The sequence below is a fragment of the Vulpes lagopus genome, chromosome 3, assembly GCF_018345385.1.
Source record: "Vulpes lagopus strain Blue_001 chromosome 3, ASM1834538v1, whole genome shotgun sequence".
Taxonomy (NCBI): Eukaryota; Metazoa; Chordata; class Mammalia; order Carnivora; family Canidae; genus Vulpes; species Vulpes lagopus.
This window is the reverse complement of record NC_054826.1, coordinates 129,962,687-129,985,067: the sequence shown is the minus strand read 5'-3', so window position 1 is coordinate 129,985,067 and position 22,381 is coordinate 129,962,687. Positions and strand designations below refer to the sequence as shown.

The window sequence follows — 22,381 nt, the reverse complement described above, 5'->3', positions numbered from 1 at the left end:
ATTTACAACTGCACTGAAAACCATCAGATACCTATGAATAAACCCAACGAAAGAGGTAATTATGTATCTCTAAGCCCCAACATTAGTGTTTTATATTAGAGCTTCATTTTTTAATACTTTTAAAAGCTCACTGTATTTTAAAATTTTGTGCAAAGCACATATACTGCTTCTGTAATAAAATGCTTTAAAATTTTTCAAAGGAGGTAATGAATGATTCATGAAATTATACTTTCCCCGAAAGATAAAGACAACTGATAATGGGACTGCTAGACCTAGCAACATGGGAAGTCACTGATGTGCTTGACAAGATCCATTTTGGTGGAGGGTAGAAAAACCTGACAGGGATAGTTTGGCAGTTCCACAAAATGTTAAACAGAATTAGGATTATGACCCAGCAATTATACTCCTAAGTATACACTCATATGTTCACATAAAAACTTATATCCAAACATTCACAGCAACATAATATCCTAGGAGCCAAAAGTGTAAGCAATCCAAATGTCCGTAAGCAGATGAGTGGAAAACAAAGTATGGTATATTCAAACAATGGAATATTATTCAATAATTTATAGAAAGAATTAAGTACTAATACATGCCACCGCACAAATGAACTTTGAAAACATTAAGTGAAAGAAATCAATCCCGTAAGAAAACATACTGAATGATTTATACCATGCTTATGAATTTCCACAAATCCACAGAGACATAAAGTGTGATAGTGGTTGCCTACGGCTGAAGGGAGGAGGGCCTGGGGAGTGACTGCTAATGGGTATAAGGTTCTTTGGGGAGTGATGAAAATGTCCTAAAATTAGGTCACGTTGATAGTTGCACAATTCTGTAACTATTATAATAAAACCCACTGAATTGTACACTTTTAAAGGGTGAACTGATGATAAGTGAATCATCTCAACAAAACTACTACAATAAACAAAAGGCAGGAGAAAGTTAGTTGATCAGTTTGGATTTGCTCTACTTCCTTCTCAGTGTGTATAGATTTTATGTGACCTTACTTCTGGAAATTCGTTCATGGGGGGGGGTGTTTCCTTTTTGGGGGGCAAACTTTTCCTTCTTCCCATTAATCCCTATCTCCACACAACTCCCGAACTGTCCAAATCAAACATAACTAGACAGAAAAATGTTTGCCTCCATTAAGAAAAAGTATACTTGACAATTTTAAAAAGTATTAAATGTGGCCATTGATCAGATTTACTTTTCACAGTTACATATATACACATTCCAAAAAAGGAGAAGAGGAGGAGGAGAAGAAAAAAAACCATTTACCTAAGAATAATAATGCATAACTTTAAGCAAATACATTATACAGCCTGGATTCTAAAACCCATTTTGGATTATATAAAACTACTTTGTAAGAGCCACAAAACAAGTACCCCTCCCTCTTGAGAAATGTTTGCATTTTTAAATAATACTGCTATAATACATTTTCTTTTAGGAAATAAAAAAAAATACAACAATGGTATCATTTTATGAATACAGACTAAGTGAGTACATATATAAGCCAATTGGCAAAGCTAAGTTTAGAGCTGATTTCCTCCCTTGCAATGTATAATTTCAGTAGTATACAATAATTATCTACTGTTGAAATAACACCTGAGCAGTTCAGCTAAAGATGCAAATAACAAAAACCTCGCACAAATATTCAAATTTCAGGAATTCTAATTAAAATAGAAAAATAGAACATAAAAAGTATCTAGACAAAGATTCAGATACCCCAGGTAGATTATTCACAAGAGTCATGTGTGAATCAATCTTTTTTTTTTTCATAGTGTGTGAATCAATTTTTTTTGTAGTCCTTAAATAAAATTTAATCACCAACTGATGAAAGAACAAGTTTCATATTCAAAACACTTTTAGAATGCATCCATAATTAACTTAATGCAAAACTATATGAAAGAAACACACATATATTTCATTGCAGTCTTTAGGTACAGAAGTATTTTATTATTTTTGGTGCATCTTCTTACGCATTTCTTCAAGAGCCGCTTCCTTCTCTCTCAGCACCTGCTTAAGTCTTCTTATTTTTTCATCTCGAATGGTTTCTTCTAACTCTGGTGGCATTATGGGAAAAATATCTTCCGTATAATTTTTATTAAAGGAATGACTTTGTTCAAAAGCTGCATTTGAACTCAATGTGCCTTTTTCCTGGTTCTCTGGGGTATAGTGTTCAACCTCAGTTCTCTTTTCTTCTCTGGTTTTGTTGTGGCCTGTGAGAATGTTATGATGTGATACATCTGAAGCTGGTAAAATACTGCTGACAAGTTGGGACATGGTGACATTATTTCCTCCATTTACAGCTGTGTTATAAACACTCTCTGTTTTTCTCTTCTTTGTGTGATCCATCTTCTTAACGGTTTTTGCTTTTCTTTTCTTATCAAAACCCTGTTGAGTAAGATTCCAAAACAAAAACAAATTATTGCCATATAGACAGTGTGTTCTCAAATTTAAGTCTGCAAGTAACAAATACTTACTAATTTCAACAAAACATATTAAAACTACAGCAAAAAATTGTTTACCACTGTACAGTACTAAAATGAATAGCAATGTCCTAATGATATTCCCAGAGAATAAATTGCTTAATTTACATTTTCCTGCTTAAGTATTAGATGAATTGATCTATTATCAAAATATCAAAATATTATCAAAGTATCAAATTTGATGTATCAAATATATCAAAATATAACAGCCATACGTAAAGAACTTGTTCACTGGTCTCTGACCTAAAGTTCAGGATATTAAACAGTATAATGATATATTTCTAAGTAGAATAACAATAGGCAAAGTTATAGGGATGTTTCTTTTCATCATTATTGACCAAGTAGGTTTCTTAAAATGTTTGTATTAAGGGTGATACTACAAGGAATATCTACACTTTTCCCCATTTTCCCTACACTTGGATTATTTTAGATAGTGTCTTCAAAGTAGGGTAACTAGTTTAGAAAGTGATGGCTATTTTAATTATTTGATGAAAAAAAATACAAACAGATGAATAGAAACACTTAATGCAACATCTCTAATTAACTAGGGATGCATTTTTACATTTATATATATGGTTCTCTTTAACACTGATTTGGTATAAAATATACATATATGCAAGTTTGATAACAACTATTATTCCTATTAATGCAAAGACTAAAAAAACCCCAAATCAATAAATACATCCATAAAGCTTTGGAGTAACTACAAAGGACACAAAAATCTATTACCTGTTTTTTCTTTTCCTCCTTCACTATCAACTCTGTCTCTTTGTAAGTATCACTCTTGCTAAAGGAGTCAAAACCTTCTCCAGAGCCCAAATTATCAGGAATCCGAGTAAGGCACACTCTCAAATCTTTAGTGAGACCAAATATCTTTTTAAATTCAGCATCATTCTTCAGATATGATGTCTTATTGCTTCCTCCTTGGGAATGGTTCTTGTCATTTCTTTCTTGAGTAACTTTTTTGAATGTTGATGCCATCTCATTCTGTATCTGGAATTAGGAAAACAAAACACACAAACAATACTGCTAATTACTTAAGCTATTTTATCAGACTAGCAACTAAGTGTTCATCTCATCTTACTCAAAACATCATGCTCTAAAGTCCTAAGTGGTTGGTTTGCATTACCCTTGCCTTACCACCCACACTCAAAAAAACGAACTTAACTGAGTACAAACTTAATTGTTCCCCTAAAATTTCTCATGTTGCTTTCTTGCACTAGAAAAGTTAACAAATCATTGATTTCCAAACAACTGAAATAAGAACACAGACTAATGACAAGTTAAAAATAATCTATAAAACATTAGTTGGAAATTGCAGTCTTCTGGAAAAGTCTTATGCCTTCAATCAATCTTATACTTCAGAATTTACCCTCTTACATATCTGGAATTCAATGAATTCCATACCAAAGGGGAGAAACACTGACATTATTAAGTAGACCTCTATGAAAGAAAAGAACAGGCACAAATACTTAGCACAGAGAAACATTTTTTAAAAGAACAGAAAGGTAACTATGTGGATATGTTGAATAAATGAAGAGTCAGAAAGGGTTTTAAAAAAAAGGAAACGGTCTACTAAAAAAAAAATGTTGATAAATCCTATTTCTGCAAATGAAAGGTATTAAGCCCCATTCTATCCCTTCTACCATCTATCTAAAATTGCCAGATATCTCCCTACTATCACAAAACCAACAAACAAAAAACCCAGCTCTCCTAGATGCATATTGATCTTTTCATATGCTAACAATAATCTATTAATGTACATATGTATATATATATGTGTGTTCACATATATATATACACACAGATACAGAATTTTACCAAGCTTTGAATTCACATTATCATTCAACAACTCTCTTAAACCTTATTGCTCTGAGGTTTTTGTTTGTTTGATTTTGTTTTAAAGATTTGGCATGCCAAATGATTTAAGAGAAAGATGCTGCTTGGACTCTATTATGTTCCTCAAACATTTCCTTCAAATAAAAGCTTTGACTTAAGCATTCATGTGTGTTCAGTATGTGTGTGATGGAGTGGAAGATGGGAAAGGAGGTTGCGGCGGGGGGGGGGGGGGTGAGAGGTGTCATAGGTAACTTTGAGAATTAAGAAAGAAAAATTTTCTATATAAATAGATAAAAAGAACACCCTGACATGGGAAAATTACCTTTGGTTCTTGGTCTCTGAAAACACACTGTTGTGAAGTAAGAGTTGTTGCATCAACAGAGGAACTTATTTTCTCTCTGCTCTGGATGGTATTTCCTTTTCTGGGGGCATTTTGTACTGTACTAAATCCATCTGGAAAGTCTGGCTTTGTGAATAAAGTCTTACTCTGTTTTAAGTAGTTAATGGATTGATTCATATTATGTGGGTTTGGGGTAGAAAGAGATGATTTCTCCACTTTTTTATTCTTCTCTGCCCTTAGATTGATCATGGAAGCAGGCTGAATATTTGAGAGTGATTTTGTCTCCATCTGGTAAGATTTACTTTTAGCCAAAACAATATTTACAACCTCTCTGGATATTTCTGTCACTGCACTTGAACTCACTATTTGTGATGTATCATTTCTTGGTGGAATATCAGGAGAAACAGAATTCTGTTGGTCAATTTGTGATGGCAAAACATCTGTCCCCTTTTTAGCCAACAGATAGACTTTCCCATTAAACATAACCAAAGCATTATCTTTAATAGGCATACTTTTGGATTGTGTCCCACTAGGACTCACAGTACTCAATGATGGCATATTTATAGTATTATCTCCCAAACTTTTCCTATCTACAAAAGTTTTTAAAATCTTTGAAGCCACATTATTTGAAGACTTAACAGGAACAAGAGATGGAGTGCAAGGCTGTAGATTTTCTTGAAAAATCCATTTCACAGGAGCAGCTTGAGAATGCTGACCACCTTTTAATTGTGTCTCTTTAGCAACATTCATTGGAATTTGTGTATTTAGTATCACTGGCTTTGCTATTTCTGTAACAGGTTTTGGGTAAATATTTTGAAAGTTCTTGGTAACTACATTTTTCACTGTGTTTACAGGAGATACGTAAATAACAGTTGGTATTTGGGAGGCCTCAACTGTTCCTGAGGTACTTGTGGTTGCAGTTGCAAGTATCTTTTGCTGAACTGAAGGAGGCAATGAAGACGCTGGTACAGATTTCACTTCAGCATGGGCAGGAATCTGTAAATGATGCCCAGAAGGCAAAACTGGAGACTTCACAGTCATTGGAAGACTCTGAGTATTTACTAAAATATAAGGTGAATCATTTTGTGTTGAGGAGGGAGAAACAGCAAATGTTTGCATGGTGAGTCCATCAATTTTCACACCATGACTCTGAACTTTAGAAACTGATGAGGTAAAACTTTCAGTTCCCACAGAAGTAACTCTAACTTTTTCTGCTGTATCTACTGTTCTTGTAAGAAAATAGTTTGAAGAACTGGCTGGCTGAAAAATGGGCAATTGAACTGATGCACTTGTGGAAGAGCTGGAAATCTGAGTCTGAATAGTAACTTGAACTGGGCTTCCTGTATTCCCTTTCAAAGCATCAGACATGACTGAAGATTGAACTAGCGGTATAAGATTTCCAGAAGAATTAGGAATTGGAAGTAATTGCAGAAGATTTTTTCCATCCGAGCCAATCGTCTGAACTACTTGGTACATGCAGCCTGAAACACTTAAAAGAACATTGAGTAAATAAATACAATATACTAGACGGTATATACATTTTATTTAAAAACAAATATTTACAAATATTTTAAAAGATACAAAATTATAAAATGATATGTAATTTGTCACTTTGAGTTTTCAAAGTGAAATATTGTAAAACATATTTTTAAGTAGAAGAGATAATCAAAGATGATCAGCTTTGATTTAAAATTTCTCCAATGACTAGGCAATGGGTGAATTAGACTTTTCTAAGATTTTACTCTGTATAAAATTATGCCTATTAGAATATTTTCCTCTTAAACTATTAGCATCCTCCCTTCCTTCTTTACTTGAATTCTTTTTTCTTGTCCTCCTCCTTTTACTCTGATTGCCCAGGATTCCATTTCACCTTGTTTTATGCTTATTCTATTTCCCTCATTCTTTTCTACCCTCTTTCCAATCTGTTGTGCTCTTCCCACTGACAATGACTCAGAAGTCCTACTGTTAGGCCATCCTTCTTTTGCTTCAGGCATCTCTTACGGTGATAACCTTAGTGTGGTACATTTCAGAGACTAAATGGAATTACTCAAGTAGGAACCATTTTCTTCTTTGACTTATTATTTCAGCACATGTGCTGAAACAGCCCTTGGTATGGGAATTACATTAGTTTCAGCTGCCTGTCAATCCATATAGATAATAGTAACATCATTTCAGCTAAATGGTTTTCAATGAACATGGAATGCATTGGAAATTTTCCTTTTAGCCTAGCCAATTTTGATCCTGATACTTATGAGCTATATCTTACTACAGATTGTCTGATTTTTTAAAAACCCAAAATATATCAATCTCTGTTATATAATCAATTATTTGTACATATCTTAAATGCAGATACCTCAAGTTATTTTGGCCTAAAACCACCTTTCAGTTCCTGGAAAATACTCAGTTCTCATGGGTCTCAGAGTAATCACACATGCTATCTCTACCTAGGTACTCCTCTCTTCTCCCACTCATATAACTCAAGTCTCAACGTAAATAATACTTCCCAAGAGATACATTGTCTGAACACCATAACTATCTCTGCCCATCTTTCATAATGAGTCTCTAATATTACACCTGTTAATTTCCTTCATGGTACATATCACAAGTTGTCAATATATATTAATCTATTTGTTCACTTGCCTATAGACTGTCTCTCATGCTAAATTCTAGCAACATAAATGCAGAGTTCATGCCCTACCAACAGTATGCCCTTATATGACTAAGATCAAATGAAAACAAAAATTCTAGACAATAATTAGAATTCTCAATGATGTAAAGGGGTGTTTTACTGCCTATTGGTGTTTTTAAAACATACATATCAATAAATACCAAAGCCAAAAATTCTATGCATTCTAGGAAGCCCTGGAACTCAATTTTACCTTTCTGCAACCCAAAATAATATAATTATATCCTTTTAAATATTTAAAACTACTTTCTGGCCACTTGACAGTGTCTCAAAATGTTAAATTTACTTTTAGCAAATTAAAAGTTAATCTCTAAAGAGAAGCATGAACACAAATGTATGAATTCTCACTTTCAGGACTTAAAAGAAAGTCTACCTTTACCACCTCCCTACCCCCAAGAAACATAGAAACTGGACCAGAACTAATTCAGCTTTAATTTATTCAACAAACGTTTACTTGAATGTCTCTTATGGTTCAGGTACCAGGCTTGATTATGGGAAAAGGGTCAGTAAACTACAGCATTGGGCCAAATTTGCCCCCTCCCTGTTTTTGCGTAGTCCACAAGCTAAGAATCTTTTTTTTCTATTTTAAATGGTTTTAAAAGTCACAAGAATAGTATTTTGTGATATGTGAAAATTATGAGAATCAAATATTAGCATCCATAAATAAAGTTTTATTAGTACACTGTAGCACTCAACTTTAATGCACTGTATAGGGCTGCTCTCATGCTACAGTAGTAGAGTTGAGTAGTTACACCAGAATTGGTATGGCCCACAAAGCCTGAAAGATTTACTATTTGGCCCTTAACAGAAAATGTTTGCTTGTCTCCAAGCTAGTTCAACCCACAATCCCTAAAAGGACTTATACTGCTGGTTGTATGCACATATAGGCAATTATCATTAAGTGAGATAAATGATATACTATATTTGGATGAGAACAAAAATACTTGCTCCTTTTCTTAAAACATTCTCTTCCCAAGGCTTAGCTAGGACATTCTCCCACTTTTGCCATGATTCCTTGGTCTTCCTTGCCAATTCATCCTACCAGAATAAACAAACCTTCAAGTGCTGGAATTCACCAAAGCTTAGGCTGAGTTCTCTTCCTACTCTTAAGCTTTTCCCAATTATTTCTTTATGTGCATTTCTTTTATGTGACTTCAATTAAATCACCACTTAAACAGCAACAATTAAAAGATTTATAACTTAGTTTTTTTGAGATTCGGGCTTACATATCCAACTTCCCTCGTGATGCTTCCATTCAGAATCTCAAATGCACCTATAACTCAACATGGTCTTTTCCAATGTTTTTTTTCCCCTTTGATAAATGGCATACCATCTATCTTAGATGCCTAAGTCACAACAAGCAATTTCCTGCTTCCTAACCATCTATTTTTAATCTATCACAAAATCCTGTTGGTATTACCTTCTAAATTTCCCTTAATCTTTTCAATTTCTTCCAAACCATCTGTCTCCATTCTAATCCAGGCAAATATCATCTCTGGCTTAAGACTATTATAGTAGCTTCAAAACTGGTCTTTTCTTCAGCCAAATCCTCTCCCTTTGAAAGCTTTAATCACATTAAAACTGATCTTTCTTTGCTTAAAATACTTCAGTAGCTTCCCATTTTCTTTAAGCAACAGAAAGAAAACCAAGAGATTTTGATGCAATGGAAGCCAAAGGAAGAGAGTTTTAAGAAAATGGGCAAGTCTATTTACAAGTTTCTGAGAGGCCAAGTAGGATGTAGATTAAAAATGTATACTTGCATGAGGGTCACTGATGGCTTTAAAAAAAAAAGCAGTTTGGTGGGGAAAAAAATTGTAGAGGAGTGAATATAAAGAAAGGATAGTAAGATAGAAAGTATGGACAACTCTTACTTTGACTGTAAAAGAGAAGATAAAGACTGTCAAGTAGATAGAGGCTCAATGGGGTCAAGAAGAAATCTGTTTTCTTTTTTCTAAGGTTAGATGAACTAGAGCATATATTAAGGCTCATATGAGTTATCAAGAATAAGAGGATAAAGAGGGCTAATAAGCGCAAGGTTTGATAAGAAGATAGGAAATTGGAACCAGCAGCCAGGTAGAGGAATTGAACCTTGAAGAGACGTGGAGAAATATCTTCTGCTACTGACACTGAAAAAACAGGTTAGGCAGATCTGCAGTATAGCTTTGATAGAGAAGGGTTGAAGTATTCTGATCCAAAGGCTTTAATTTTCCTGTGAAAAGGACATAACATCATCTGCTAAAAATAGGAGTAAAAATACAAATTTGAGGCAAATAAAGAAGATCTGAGTCTTTGAGAAAGAACAACTTGAGTTCGGAAAATATTAAGAGTCATCAGACAATGCTGTTGGCCTAAGGATATAAGTAGTGATTATGAGTTTATAGTGAGACCAATCTGTGCTCTTGTGAGATTTTCCTTATCTCACCAGGCATAAGCAAAGAGAAAGAAAATCGCTGAGTTCGTCCAGGGTTGGAGTAGCTTCAGAAGAATTGTGGGGCAAAAAAAAAAAAAAAAAAAATCAAAGAGAAAATAGTTTAGGATACTGGTAAAAATTATTAAAATGATGAAACATAATCTAACATAAAATCTGAACAGGATGAGAAGAAAATGAGAACACAAAAGACAAAAGTATAAGCAGAAAATAAAGAGATTATTGGACTGGAGGTCCAGATAAAGTTAAAAAACAGAGTGGGAATATTTAAACAAATAAGCTAGAAATACTGAACTGGTGTTTAGAAAAGAAATTGCCTGAATCAAGAATTTCATAAATGCAGCAATTTCATCTGACAACAAGAACTACAGAAGTGGATGGATAGTTACAGAATGGAGAATAAAATCACTGAGAAAAAGAACTACATACAGAAAGACTAGATGACAATGAGATTATCCATATAGATACTAAAGTCACATAAGATTAGAGATAATTGTGATCTAGGTGCTAAATTCAATGACAGGAAGTTGGGAGATAATGTTCATGAACCACAATTTTTTTTTTTTTTCATGAACCACAATTAAGACAACCTACCAACTTCCTGTTACTGATATGCTAAAAAGCTGTCTCGAAATTCACTTTTTTGCAGTCTATTTTCTTTCCCACTCTTCTACTGTATCTCATTCTCAAAGATTACCAAATATGTTCTCACAATTAAATGTCTTTATCGTCATTCTCTAGGTGCTCCCCACTGATACTGACATTGCTAATTATGAACTATGAATCTCTACCTAACATGATTTCTGATGTGCACAACTTGCTTATTTTTCTTAATGTTTCCTTTCTTACTCATTTTCTGCATTTTAAGCATCCATGACTATTCCCCAAAGCACAATTTTTTTTTTAAGATTTATTTATTTATTCATGAGAGACAGACTGACACATAGGCAGAGGCATAGGCAGAGGGAGAAGCAGGCTCCTTGTGGGGAGGTCGATGCGGGACTCAATCCCAGATCTCAGGTTCACGACCTGAACTGAAGGCAGGCACCCAACTGCTGAGCCGCCCAGGTGTCCCCCAAAGTACAATTCTTGAGTCTGTTTCTTTTTCAAGACATTCTTCCTTAAAAGACTGTACCAATTGTTTCAACTATTGTGTCCAGTGCTTCATTTTTCTTTGCAATGACTCCTAGTTATATCCTTTATTCCTTTCCTCTAATATTGACCTCAGTTCCATATTTATGTTGTCTTACCAAACACTTTCACTTTTAAATACCATGACTGTTTTTTAAACCACGACTTTAAAGTTCAAATTAGGGCAGCCTGGTGGCTCAGTGGTTTACCGCCGCCTTCAGCCCAGGGCGTGATCTTGGAGACCCAGGATCGAGTCCCATGTCGGGCTCCCTGCATGGAGCCTGCTTCTCCCTCTGCCTGTGTCTCTGCCTTTCTCTCTCTCTGTCTCTCATGAATAAATAAATAAAATCTTTAAAAAAAAAAAGGGATCTCTGGGTGGCACAGCAGTTTAGCGCCTGCCTTTGGCCCAGGGCACGATCCTGGAGACCTGGGATCGAATCCCACGTCGGGCTCCCAGTGCATGGAGCCTGCTTCTCCCTCTGCCTGTGTCTCTGCCTCTCTCTCTGTGTGTGTGTGTGTGTGTGTGTGACTATCATAAATAAATTAAAAAATTAAAAAAAAATCTTAAAAAAAAATAAAGTTCAAATTACTCTCTACTGAAAACTAGTATGCTAATCCTATCACCCAGTCATATGTCAGCACCATTTCCCAAGTCACTTAGGTTTTAAGTCATCTAGTCATCTCTGACTTACCTTTATCACCCTTCTGATATTTACCTTTGACTCACCCACAGCACCTTGTATAGATGCTTACAAAGGGCAAACATTCAATAAATGTACAGTGAATCACTGAGTCTGTAAAGTTTTTTTTTTCCCTTTTTACAGCTCTTACTCATTCTTCTCTTTCACCATTGTCACTTCCACTACCCAGATCAGACCTGTATCACCTTGTGTCTAGTCCTCATTATCTAATTCCTCTATTTTGCTTGCCTTTTAAACTAGTTTTTCTGACTGCAGCAACTATTATAATGTATGTCTGGCAGATTAAAGCATTGTTTTCATCCTGTTACCTCCTTTCCCAAAGTTCCAATAATTCATCATTGCCAATTCAGCTTGATTTGAAAATCATCTAAAATAGACAGTAACAATCTCTGTAACAGTACCATCTATAACTTCTTGATGTAAAAATCTCTGATCTTCCCAGAGAGGTCTCTTTGCTATTCTGGATTATCCCAAGTATTCTTCAGGTTATTTTTTTTCTTCTCCAACAAATTAAAACACAATGATAAACTGAGGATCAACTCCATCTTCTCTATGAAAATATTTGCACGTCCTCAAACTCACATTAATTTCTTCCAACCTAAAATCCCCAAAGCACTCCCACTGGTGCCACTAATGCTAAGAGTTACATGATGCCTTCTATACAATGTCTTCTAAAAAATGAGTATTGTTTTTCTCATAGTCAGAGACTGTACTGTTTGCTTTGTAATCATTCTCCCAATGCCTAGTAAGCCCTCAAAAAAATTATATGCTCTTTCAAATCTCCATTTTAACTATTCTCAATACTTTTCTTTACACTTCTTCACACTTCTTTTCTTTAGTCTCCTTGGGTGTATTTAACATACTTTTGTCAATGAATCTGTTGATAACATGTGGTTCACACATTAGAAGCTTTAACAGAACTTTTATAATGCTTTTATAGTTATTTGCATATGGGAATGTACATTTTTAATTGTTATGGTTTTTAACCAAAGGACTTTAGGCTTCTGATACTTCATTCACATACTTCATTATATGGCCTCTATGTTTCTGCTTTACAGAAAACATTTATATTGTACAACATGTATACTGCACAAACTATTTTCAAGTCTACTCATTGATTTTTTTTTTTTTTTGCCTTTCTTCTCTTCCATTTCTCCTTCAAAAATTGAAGGAAAATACAGCTTTTCTATATCAGTATATTAATAAAGATTCACATCGGGCAGCCTGGGTGGCTCAGCAGTTTAGCGCCGCCTTCAGCCCAGGACGTGATCCTGGAGACCCGGGATCGAATCCCACATCAGGCTCCCTGCACGGAGCTGCTTCTCCCTCTGCCTGTGTCTCTGCCTTTGCCTCTCATGAATTAAAAAAAAAAAAAAAAAAAGAGAGAGAGAGAGAGAGAGAGAGAGAGAGAGAGAGATTTTCACATCATCTGCCACAGACCATAAATTCCTTAAGGGTAGGTTATTCCAATTCATGTGTATATCCTCTACACCTAATAGAGCAACTGGCACATTGCAAACAATGCTATTGGCTGAATTAATTCTTACAAATCATCATTAAAAACAAAAAACAACACCACCATGATTTCCTAGTAGCAAATGGAATGAGTTCTAAAAATTAAACTGAAACCTCTCTATAGAATGCTAAGAAGAGAAATAATAAATCGGGGTGAAATTCACACTTCTTCAACCAATATGCTTTTTTTTTTTTTTCAGATCCAGAAGAGATCTTCCATTTAAAAGAGTAACTATAACAAAAACATTTTAAGGATTCTGTCTTCTTATTTTTTTTTTTTTTTTGGATTCTGTCTTCTTAAATGTCATATTCTGCTAGTTAATATTAGAACAAAAATTACAATCAGATTCTCCATCCCATGCTTTGGTTTGGTCACTTAAAATTTTAGAAAAATCATCAATGTGCTAATTACTTTAAACCAGTTGGTATTTGAACTGAGAACTATACTGCAAAAACAGTTAACAAGTTTAGACTTGAAAAAATGAAAAGAGAAATAGATTAGAAAGTTTACAGGCTTCTCTAATCTTAGTTTTTCCAATTGTTAATTAATTTGAGTAAATTTACTTCTCTGAATCTCTGTTTCTTCATTTGCAAAATGGAGACAAGAAGGCTTGCTATAAGTAAATGAAATAAGTGGCCAGAATTATGATAAACTTCCAATATATGCTAGTTATATTATATTAAAATATAGAATTGGCATCTAAGAATAAGGAAATGAATCTGATAGTTTTGGCAATGTAAGAACTTGAATAAAAAGGCACGATAATTTTAAAAGTATATTAAACATACTTATATAACTTCTGACATTTTTGATTATTCTAATATTGACATAAAATGTTCAAGTGTAGAAATGATAAAAATTTTGCAGGCTGATGGGCACTTTGCAGATATTTTTGCAAAACATACCTTTTCAACTGCCAGACTTTTTTTTGCATCTCACTATATGGGACTTAACATTATGTGACTACACAATATATGCAATGAATTACGTACAATAATATATACTACATAATATCATATACCTAGTAGATACATTATCATAAATAGTTGTTATTAACTCTAATTCTGATAAACTGCCCGGCAATGTGGGTATTGCCATTACTATTTTATAGCTGGAGATTCAGTATTAAATAACTTATTCAGAATTACATGCTCTCTTGGATAATCCCATCCACTTTCTTAAATTTACTTTAGCATATATCAAACATAACATGGTCCAAAAAATTCAACTGCATGAAGTGAGAGATTAAGGAGAAACAGATTTCAGTTAGCCTGTAAGGTATACATCTCAATGTCTCTGTCTTATTTACTAAACCAGTAAAGATAATAGACACTTATATTGTACAAAACTAAATGCACAATAAACTGATAATGAAATATCATGTTTCTAACCAAACCAAGCCCACTGTTGAGGACATTCATTTTTAGCTCCCCCTTTAAGGACAAAGGCTTAAGAGCAGACAGAAGCCAGTTGCCAATCACATCCTAACTTATTATTATGAGATCTATCATCACAGGCTTTAATTATAATACCTCTAAGCTGATGACTCAAGTCTCTATTTTCACGCTTGACCCTGCCTTTCAAATTCAAATACCTCCCCGATTATTTTTTTGGTAAGTTCTCCTCATCTCAATTAATTTACCAACATCTATTCAGACAACTGGCATTATAATTGATCCTCTTCTCCTCATGTCAACTCGCTGAAAGTCTGCCTATTTTCCCTTCTGTATTTCTTTGAATCCCACCCTTATTCTACATCAGCTAGTTCAGGCCCTCAAAATCCCTGAAAGGACAACCTACACAGAATCTTTATATGCCTGGATCCCTCACCCTCAAATCAACACTACCACCAGATTTCTAAAATGCAGACAGGAACATGACCTTTTCTTAAAATCCTCTGAATGTTCTCCAGTAGATGAAGTCTAGCCTCTCTAGCACAGCAAACCAAACCCATCTATTTGTCCTGTAGTACAGAACCAAACAAAAATATGGACTCTTGGTAATAAGTCACACTGGTGCTCTATTAACCAATTCCCTCTGCTTGAGCACAGCCCACATTCATCTTTAATTAGGCAGCTGATACTTAACATTCCCAAACTCAGGTGCTCCAGAAACCTTCCCTATGATTTCCTTTCTTAATGCCTTCACAGCATCCTGTGCATAATGCTATTTAAAAGTGTCTTACATCACCTCCCCTCAGACTATAAGGTTTTTCACAAGCATGGTTCATATCCTCTTCTTTAGTCAGTCTCTCCATTTAGCACAGTCTGTCATGTAGGCACTCACTGAATTTTCTAACCAAGTGTTAGAACTATATGGATAACAGTGGTAAACGAGGATATGAACCTAGACTGCTGTAACTCCAAAGCTTACTGTCTTCTACTAAACCATTCTAACTCCTGCTTTGTTCTTTGCAAATAAAGCCCCAATCTAAATGAACTGAATGCCAGCTATCACAAATATCTTCCAGATTTTTCCTTTGTATTCTAAGATTAGGTCTGATTCTTATACTTTATGCCATGATGAACTAGACACGTGTTAAACAATAAACCTGTAATGCAATCGTGAAAAGCTTTACAAAAGAAAAGCAGCAGTAACTCGCGAAAAATCCAAGCATCTACAGAAAATAAGAAAATCATACTCATTTTAAGTTCATGAAAATAATGATTTAGTACCATCAAAATTATCAAAAAATCAAGAAACTGTGCTTCCAATTAAGGAGCTGAAATTAATCAAATGATTCATAAAATTATACTTGCAAGTCATGAAGATTATTACTTACAAAACAGAACAGAATCAAACACGCAAGCAATAACCAAAACAAGAGTCAAATGGCATCAAAAAAACATCTGGTAATGTTCAGAATATGTGATGTCAAATCTCAGTGATTTGAAGAAATAAATGCATTTGAAGATGATGTACACAATTCATAAACCAATGAGTTAATGAACTCCCAAAGACTTACATACGTAAGTAACCAAAACCTAATTCATTTTGTAAAGTTTTTAAAAATGCCAAATACATATAGCCGAAGGCTTAGAAATTGGGTAAAAGAGTTAAAGTCACAATAAATAAAAAGGTTAGGTTCTTATACTATCTTATTTCTAACATTGCAGAACAATGCATTCTTAAAACAAATTGTATTAAGTTAGACGTCATCAAATACCCAGGCCAAAACAAAGGTAGAAGAAATGAACAACCATCAGAAAGTATTTTTACTTTTGCATTATCTATACAGAACACTACATCTGCTTCTCCTCCTAGCTTCCACCAAAAGTAAACCAAAACGATATACGTACACACAAGCTGGCTCTGTTTACGATTTGAATCCCAATGGTTCTTGGCAGCTCTTCAATGCTGTTTTGGCTCACCGCATTTAGTGACCATTTCTTCTTAAGATGCCGTGCATGCTTTTTTAGTCCTTCTTACAATTCCATTTTGCATATACTTGTAATTAAAATAAACCTTACTGAGCTAAAATTTGTAGAGACATAAACTCGTATTCTAATAATAATAGCTAACACATAAGTACTGCTTTTTTTTCTATACTAAGTATTCTACATATACTCATTCTTTTAACTCTAAAAATATCCTAGAGATATTTTTGCGCTCTAATTTACTGGAAAGGAGACTGGAGAAAGGCACTTGGTCTCACGAACTGTTAACTGTCAAAGCTAGGATTAAATTTAAGCAGCTTGACGTTCTTCAAATATAAATCCTCTTCCATGAATTCTACCTCTCAATTTCCATCTTTCTTCACATTTTCCTTCAGCAGAGACCCATTAAGTTTTTTCTCACCGCTTACTATATCCACTAACCATGGAGTCTACAACTTAAAACAGTCGATCTTCCCTAACAGTTTTGTTCCCCTTTTATTTCATGTTGACTAACATAACTTTAAAAAAAAATTGACTTAGTGATAAACTGTTTTGTAAATGTGCAACCACGTACGTCTTTTTAAAAGAAATCCTGGAATCTCCCTATGTCACATAGGGAGATATCCAACGAGAGAGGGCTTTCTCATTACAGCTGCTTCAAAGACGCTGTTCCCAACCACCGACCTCACGTGGCAATCATTCTACTTTTCTTCCTTTCCATATAAAACAACTATTTAAAATTTAGAAACAAAATCCAGGGCCGCCTGAGTGGCTTGGTGGTGGAGCGCCTGCCTTCGGCTCAGGGCAAGAGCCCGGTCTCAGGATCGAGGTCCGCATGGGGCTCCCCGCGGGGAGCCTGCTTCTCCCTCTGCCTGCGTCTCTAACTCTCTGTGTCTCTCATGAATAAGCAAAATCCTTTTTAAAAAAGAAAAGATCCATTCCCTCAGTCGAGATCAATTTTTCAGGTTCTGGTTTCATACCCTAAGCATCCCCTGCACACATTCTTCCTTTCCTTCTCACTCCTCTGAAGGAACAGCCGTCCACACGGGAGGTCCTGCGCCACCTGGGCCACACCACCTGGGCGGCACCTGCTGGTCCGCGCTGCGTGTTTTCCGGCGAGTGCGCGAGAACCTTCCAGAAGGCTTCCGTCCACGCGGGCGCGCCGGCCATGTTGGTCTTCCTCTCCCGTGGAGAGCTGCTCCGTCGCAGGAGTCGTGCGGGGCCGGGGCGGGCCGAGGCTGCACGTTTCCAGGAAGGGCGCGCTCGAGCGCTCGGAGGGCTCCAGGGCCGTGAGCGCCCCGCCGGCCGGCGCTCGCCCCCCAGGCGTGCCCACTACGGGGCCAGGGTGCCCGGACACGAAGGCCGCCTGGGCACCGTGCTAAGAGGCGGGCCGGGGCAGGCGTGTTGAGGGGGAGTCGCAACCAGTACTTACCACTGCGAGGCGTTGCCCGAGCTTTCCTCTGCGGGTTTCAGGAAGACCCTCTGGAGGTGATTGGACATTTTAGAGGGGCGGGAGGGGCCGGCACCTCCGGGGAAGTGGGCAACGAGGGGCCGAGGGCCTCCCGAGGGGCGAGACCCGGAGCGACCCGGTGTTGGGCTGGACGGCGCCCCGGCGCGACCCACACGGGTTCGCTGCGAAAGGAAGGCCCCAGCCTTCGGAAGGAGGCGACGCGGCCACCAAAAACCGGAAGGACCGCAGCGGCTGACGACGCTGCCCGGCCCCGGCCTCTGGGAGGAGCGGCCCGAGTCTCCGTCCCCCGCGAGCCGACGGCGTCGCGCCAGAGCCAATCGGAGTCGACACAGGAGGCGGGGCCTTGATGGCGCCGCCCCCAGCAGCTCCTGGTCCGTGGGGAAGACCGCGCCGGACGGGCTCGGCCGACCCCGCCCACCGCAGCCGGCAGCCTGGCCCAGCTCAGTCAGCGGCTTCCGGCATCGTCACATCCGGTCGCCGAGGTGACTGGCTCGCTAAAGCACCGCCCCGATGCTACGATCCAATCGCAGAGGACGTTTGGTATCTCTTCTTCCGGATCAACGAACGAATCACGAGAGGATATGCTCAAGATGCCTACGCAAAATAAAACGTTTCCGGGGTCATTGGTAAATTTTCTGCCAATGCGCTCGCCGCTCCTGCACGTTTCTCTTTCCCGCCAGCGCCAGAGGAGACGTCGGCGGCGGTTCTGGACCCGTGCCTGGCGCTGTGCGCGCCTCTTAGACGCCTGCCGGTGGGCAGCGCTCTGTTTATTGCCGCTTCCTGCGCTTTCTCGTTCATTTCCTCTTTCTTGAAGTTTTGCCTCTCTTCTTAACCTGACCTTTCCCTCCACCGCGCGTTCATCTCATGCCTCGGTCAAAGTCTTTTATCGTCAGAGAGTTCGCCCTCCATAGACATCTTTTTTCCTCTTCACTTGGCTCTCCAGAGAAATTCTTTTCAGAAGTCTCCCGGCTCCCGGTGTTGAATCCTGCATCCGAGAGACCGGCCAAGCCCCTGGTGGAAGGGCGGGCGGTGCCGTTCAGCCGGGGCTGCAGGGAGGCGGCGGCAGGAGCGGCCGATGAGGGCGTCTTAGGAGGGACGGGCGGTGGAAGTGTGAACTGGCGCATCCTGACTGTCCGGCCTTGGGGGCCGAGTCGCCTGGCCCCTCATCCCCTAGCTCCGTGGTGAGCGCAGTGAAACGACAGTGTTCCAACAGGTTAAGAGAAAGCACGACTTCCTGAGCGCGGTGCTCTGTGGTAGTTTCGGTGGCACAGAATCCTGCGTGTGTAGCTGGCGTCTGTCTTTCAGTCGAGTATCTCCCGTACTAAAGGGGGGCGAGGTGCTCAGCCCTTCATAGGGGCTGGGTTTCCGTCATTCTCCGATCTGAATAAGTTGCCCATTCTTGGCTTCTTCCCTGCTTCATCATTTATTTCTTACCTTCCACACTCAATTCTCCTCCTACCCATCATCTCTTCCTATGTACGAAAACTCATTGTCACAGGTTGGTTTCCCTGGGAAACGAACTTTGTCCGGTGTATTTTGGCGTGAGGGAAGTTTATGAGGGATCAGTATTGGGGAGGGGAGAGAAAGGAAGTGAAGCTGGGAAGACGGAGAAGTTCGGTTGTGGTGCCTCCTCTCAACAAAGGCCTTAGCCTATCCCACAGAGACCTCTAGAATACGATGGACTTTCAACGGTTTCCCCAGTAGGAATGCAGGCCTTGCCAAGGAAAGCTGTGTGACCTTAGGCAAGGAGGTTCTCTTCAGCCAAGGCAATTACTCAAGGAGGCTGGTAGCTGAGACGTGTCTGCTGGCAGCACTCCCAGCAACCGGTGAAATAAGACCTTTAGTCCTCGAGGGAGGCCCCAGAAATACATCACAGCATCCGCAGTAGTCATTAAATCCCTCATTCAACTGTTGTAATTAATTCCATTTATCTCACATTCATTCGGATCTGTACTCAGCAGCACTATCAATTATTCCTTCACTCTGGGTGCATTTGGGAATATGCTTCTTTGGTTTTCCTCCTCCTTTTTCGTCTACTTACTCCTCATTCTTTTTTGGAGGTTTATCCCTTCCTTATCAGCCATTAAGTAAAAGAGTTTCTTAAGTCTTGATCATTGATCCCCTTATTTTCTCGAACTGTTGTGTCTCACGTGATTTCAGGCATGCTCAAAGCTTCAATCACCACTTCTACGCATTGCTATCCTGACTAAACACTTATGTAATACTACGTGCCAATTAAGAGAAGTTAGAGTGTGTTAAAGTATGTATCTTGATAGCAAAAGATAGTGACAAATTTAAGGAACAACTGACAGAAATGAGCAGATTCATAAGTCAGCACATGTAGAGGATGATTTTACATACATCTCTGAGAAATTAATAGTTGAAGCAGACAAAAAAAATGGCATAAGTATCAAATTTCTAAACAAAAAACGAGATCAAGCCAGTAGATGTGTAAGTAACTCCAAGGTATATAGTTCACTATTATTTTTAAAATTTATTAAGTAATTCTTTCAGCTGAGGTTATGACGTCAGGGTCATGAGCTCGAGTTCTGCATCAGGCCCTGTGCTTGGTGCAGAGTCTGCTTGAGATTCTCTCCTTTTCCCTCTGTCACTGCCCCCCAAAATAAATAAATAAATAAATAAATAAATAAAATCTGTTAAAAAAAAAAAAAGATAAACTGCTAGCAAGATTGATAGAGCAAGAAAAAAAGAAGATACAAGTAAGCAAAATCCAGAATAAAAAGGGAAAATAGCTATAAATACTATAAATACAACAGATTTTTTTTGCAAGTATTATGAACAGCAGTTATAACACACCACTTGCTGAATCCTGCTACAATGTTAACTACCATTAGCTGCTGGTTCCTTTATCTAGCTTATAAAAGGGAAACATTTTAAGAACTAAGACAAATTTTGAAAACTGAGGGAGCTGAAGGCTGTTTTAAAGAAATAAGTGTATACGGCAAGGGAAGAAGGTAGCTGCAGTCTGGGGTGGAGAACAGAGGACACAGTGAAAGAACAGCCTAGAGAAAGGCTGCTCACATTGTCTTGGGACAATCAATGTCTCCTCAGAAGAAATTTAAGGAAATAATCCAGACCTCTGGGAAAGTCAGCAAAAGAAACTGAAGTGAAGCATTGAATAAAATAAATTAATTTTACCGAGAGACTCAGGCATTCATTTTTCTATATCTCTCTTCCTCAAAATCCTAAGACAGTACACAGGGACACACAGCCTGTTTCAAATTTCCGTCTTTAAGTCCAGCAATACCTTGACTGGAGGAGTTGGTTTGGGGGTAGGCAGCAAGTAGGAATTATTAACTGATTTGGAGACACCTAGAATTCTGTGTCCTAGAGCTCAAATTCACCTCCCCCATTTTACTAGAAAATGGCATAGATAAGGGTCAGGCCATTGGCCCTTGCCCAAAACACATTACCAGGTATAGCAGCCAAAATCAACAGGAAACTAGGACATCACAAACCAAAGTAACAAAAACTGAAGGAGTACAAGCCCCTCAGAAGAAAGAGATTGGAATGATTGAAACACAATACCACCTGAAGAAGAGTTACTAAACCATACCAAAATTTATACTATGCATTATCAATCAAGTTAAGATTATAAGGAAAATTAAAGCAATAGGAAACTGCCCCAAGTAAAATACAGAAAAAGAACAAAATGAACAATACAGGGTATAAGACATACGAGTTAAAAAATAAAATACATGAGATTAATGGTAGATTGCATACAGATAAAGAAAAACTTAGGAAACAGAGGAATGGAAATGTTGAAGGGCAGTAGGGAAGGATAAAAGAAAGCAAATATAAAAGGAAAAGTTAATATCTGTGTAAGATAAAAGTACAAGTGGAGCAATCGGCTGGCTCAGTCAGCAGAGCATGAGACTCTTAATCTTGGGGTTGTGGGTTCGAGCCCCATGTTGGGTGTAGAGATAACGTGGGAAAAGAAAATGTTTAAAATAAAAGATGAAAGTAGAAGTGCCAATATCTAGATAATATGAGTTGCAGAAGGAGAAAAAAACAATTTTTAAGCTCTAAAAACTAATTTTCCAGTATTAAAGAAAGTAGAAAGCTGTAGATGAAAAGAGCCACCAAGAAATGAGTAAGGGAGGGACACCTGGGTGGCTCAGTGGTTGAGCGTTTGCCTTTCACTCAGGTTGTGATCCTGAGGTCCTGGGATCTGTCCCACATCAGGCTCCCCGTAGGGAGCCTGATTCTCCCTCTGCCTGTGTCTCTGCCTCTCTCTGTGTGTCTCATGAATGAATAAATAAAAGCGTAAATGGAAATGAGTAAGGAAGATAAGAAAAAAATGAATAAAAATATTGAATATTTTTAAAATATATATGTCTTAATTTTTTATTTTTTTGAGGTGGTGTGCAGAGGGAGAG

General features: G+C 37.7%; 1 protein-coding gene across 2 annotated transcripts; it reads right to left on the bottom strand.

Moving 5' to 3' along the window:
- Positions 1-1,938: 1,938 nt before the first annotated feature.
- On the bottom strand, positions 1,939-18,377 carry LRIF1 (ligand dependent nuclear receptor interacting factor 1). Of its 2 annotated transcripts, XM_041750409.1 has the most exons (4): positions 17,943-18,377; positions 4,654-6,160; positions 3,222-3,485; positions 1,939-2,397 (listed from the first exon to the last, which is right to left on the bottom strand). In XM_041750409.1, the coding sequence occupies exons 1-4, from the start codon at positions 18,008-18,010 to the stop codon at positions 1,960-1,962; spliced, it is 2,277 nt and encodes a 758-aa protein (XP_041606343.1). In that variant the 5' UTR covers positions 18,011-18,377; the 3' UTR covers positions 1,939-1,959. The 2 variants fall into 2 exon arrangements, with proteins under 2 accessions (XP_041606343.1, XP_041606344.1); XM_041750410.1 differs by lacking the exon at positions 4,654-6,160 and having other exon boundaries at positions 17,943-18,357.
- Positions 18,378-22,381: the final 4,004 nt, after the last annotated feature.

What these genes read in the sequence shown, in the direction of transcription:
- LRIF1 (XM_041750409.1), bottom strand. Translation starts at nt 18,010, where the DNA reads ATGTCCAATCACCTCCAGAGGGTCTTCCTGAAACCCGCAGAGGAAAGC. An exon ending in TCAGAGACCAAGAACCAAAG is followed by an intron (nt 3,486 to 4,653) that starts GTAATTTTCCCA and finishes TCCTAATTCCAG; the next exon opens with ATACAGAATGAGATGGCATC. An exon ending in AGGAGGAAAAGAAAAAACAG is followed by an intron (nt 2,398 to 3,221) that starts GTAATAGATTTT and finishes CTTACTCAACAG; the next exon opens with GGTTTTGATAAGAAAAGAAA.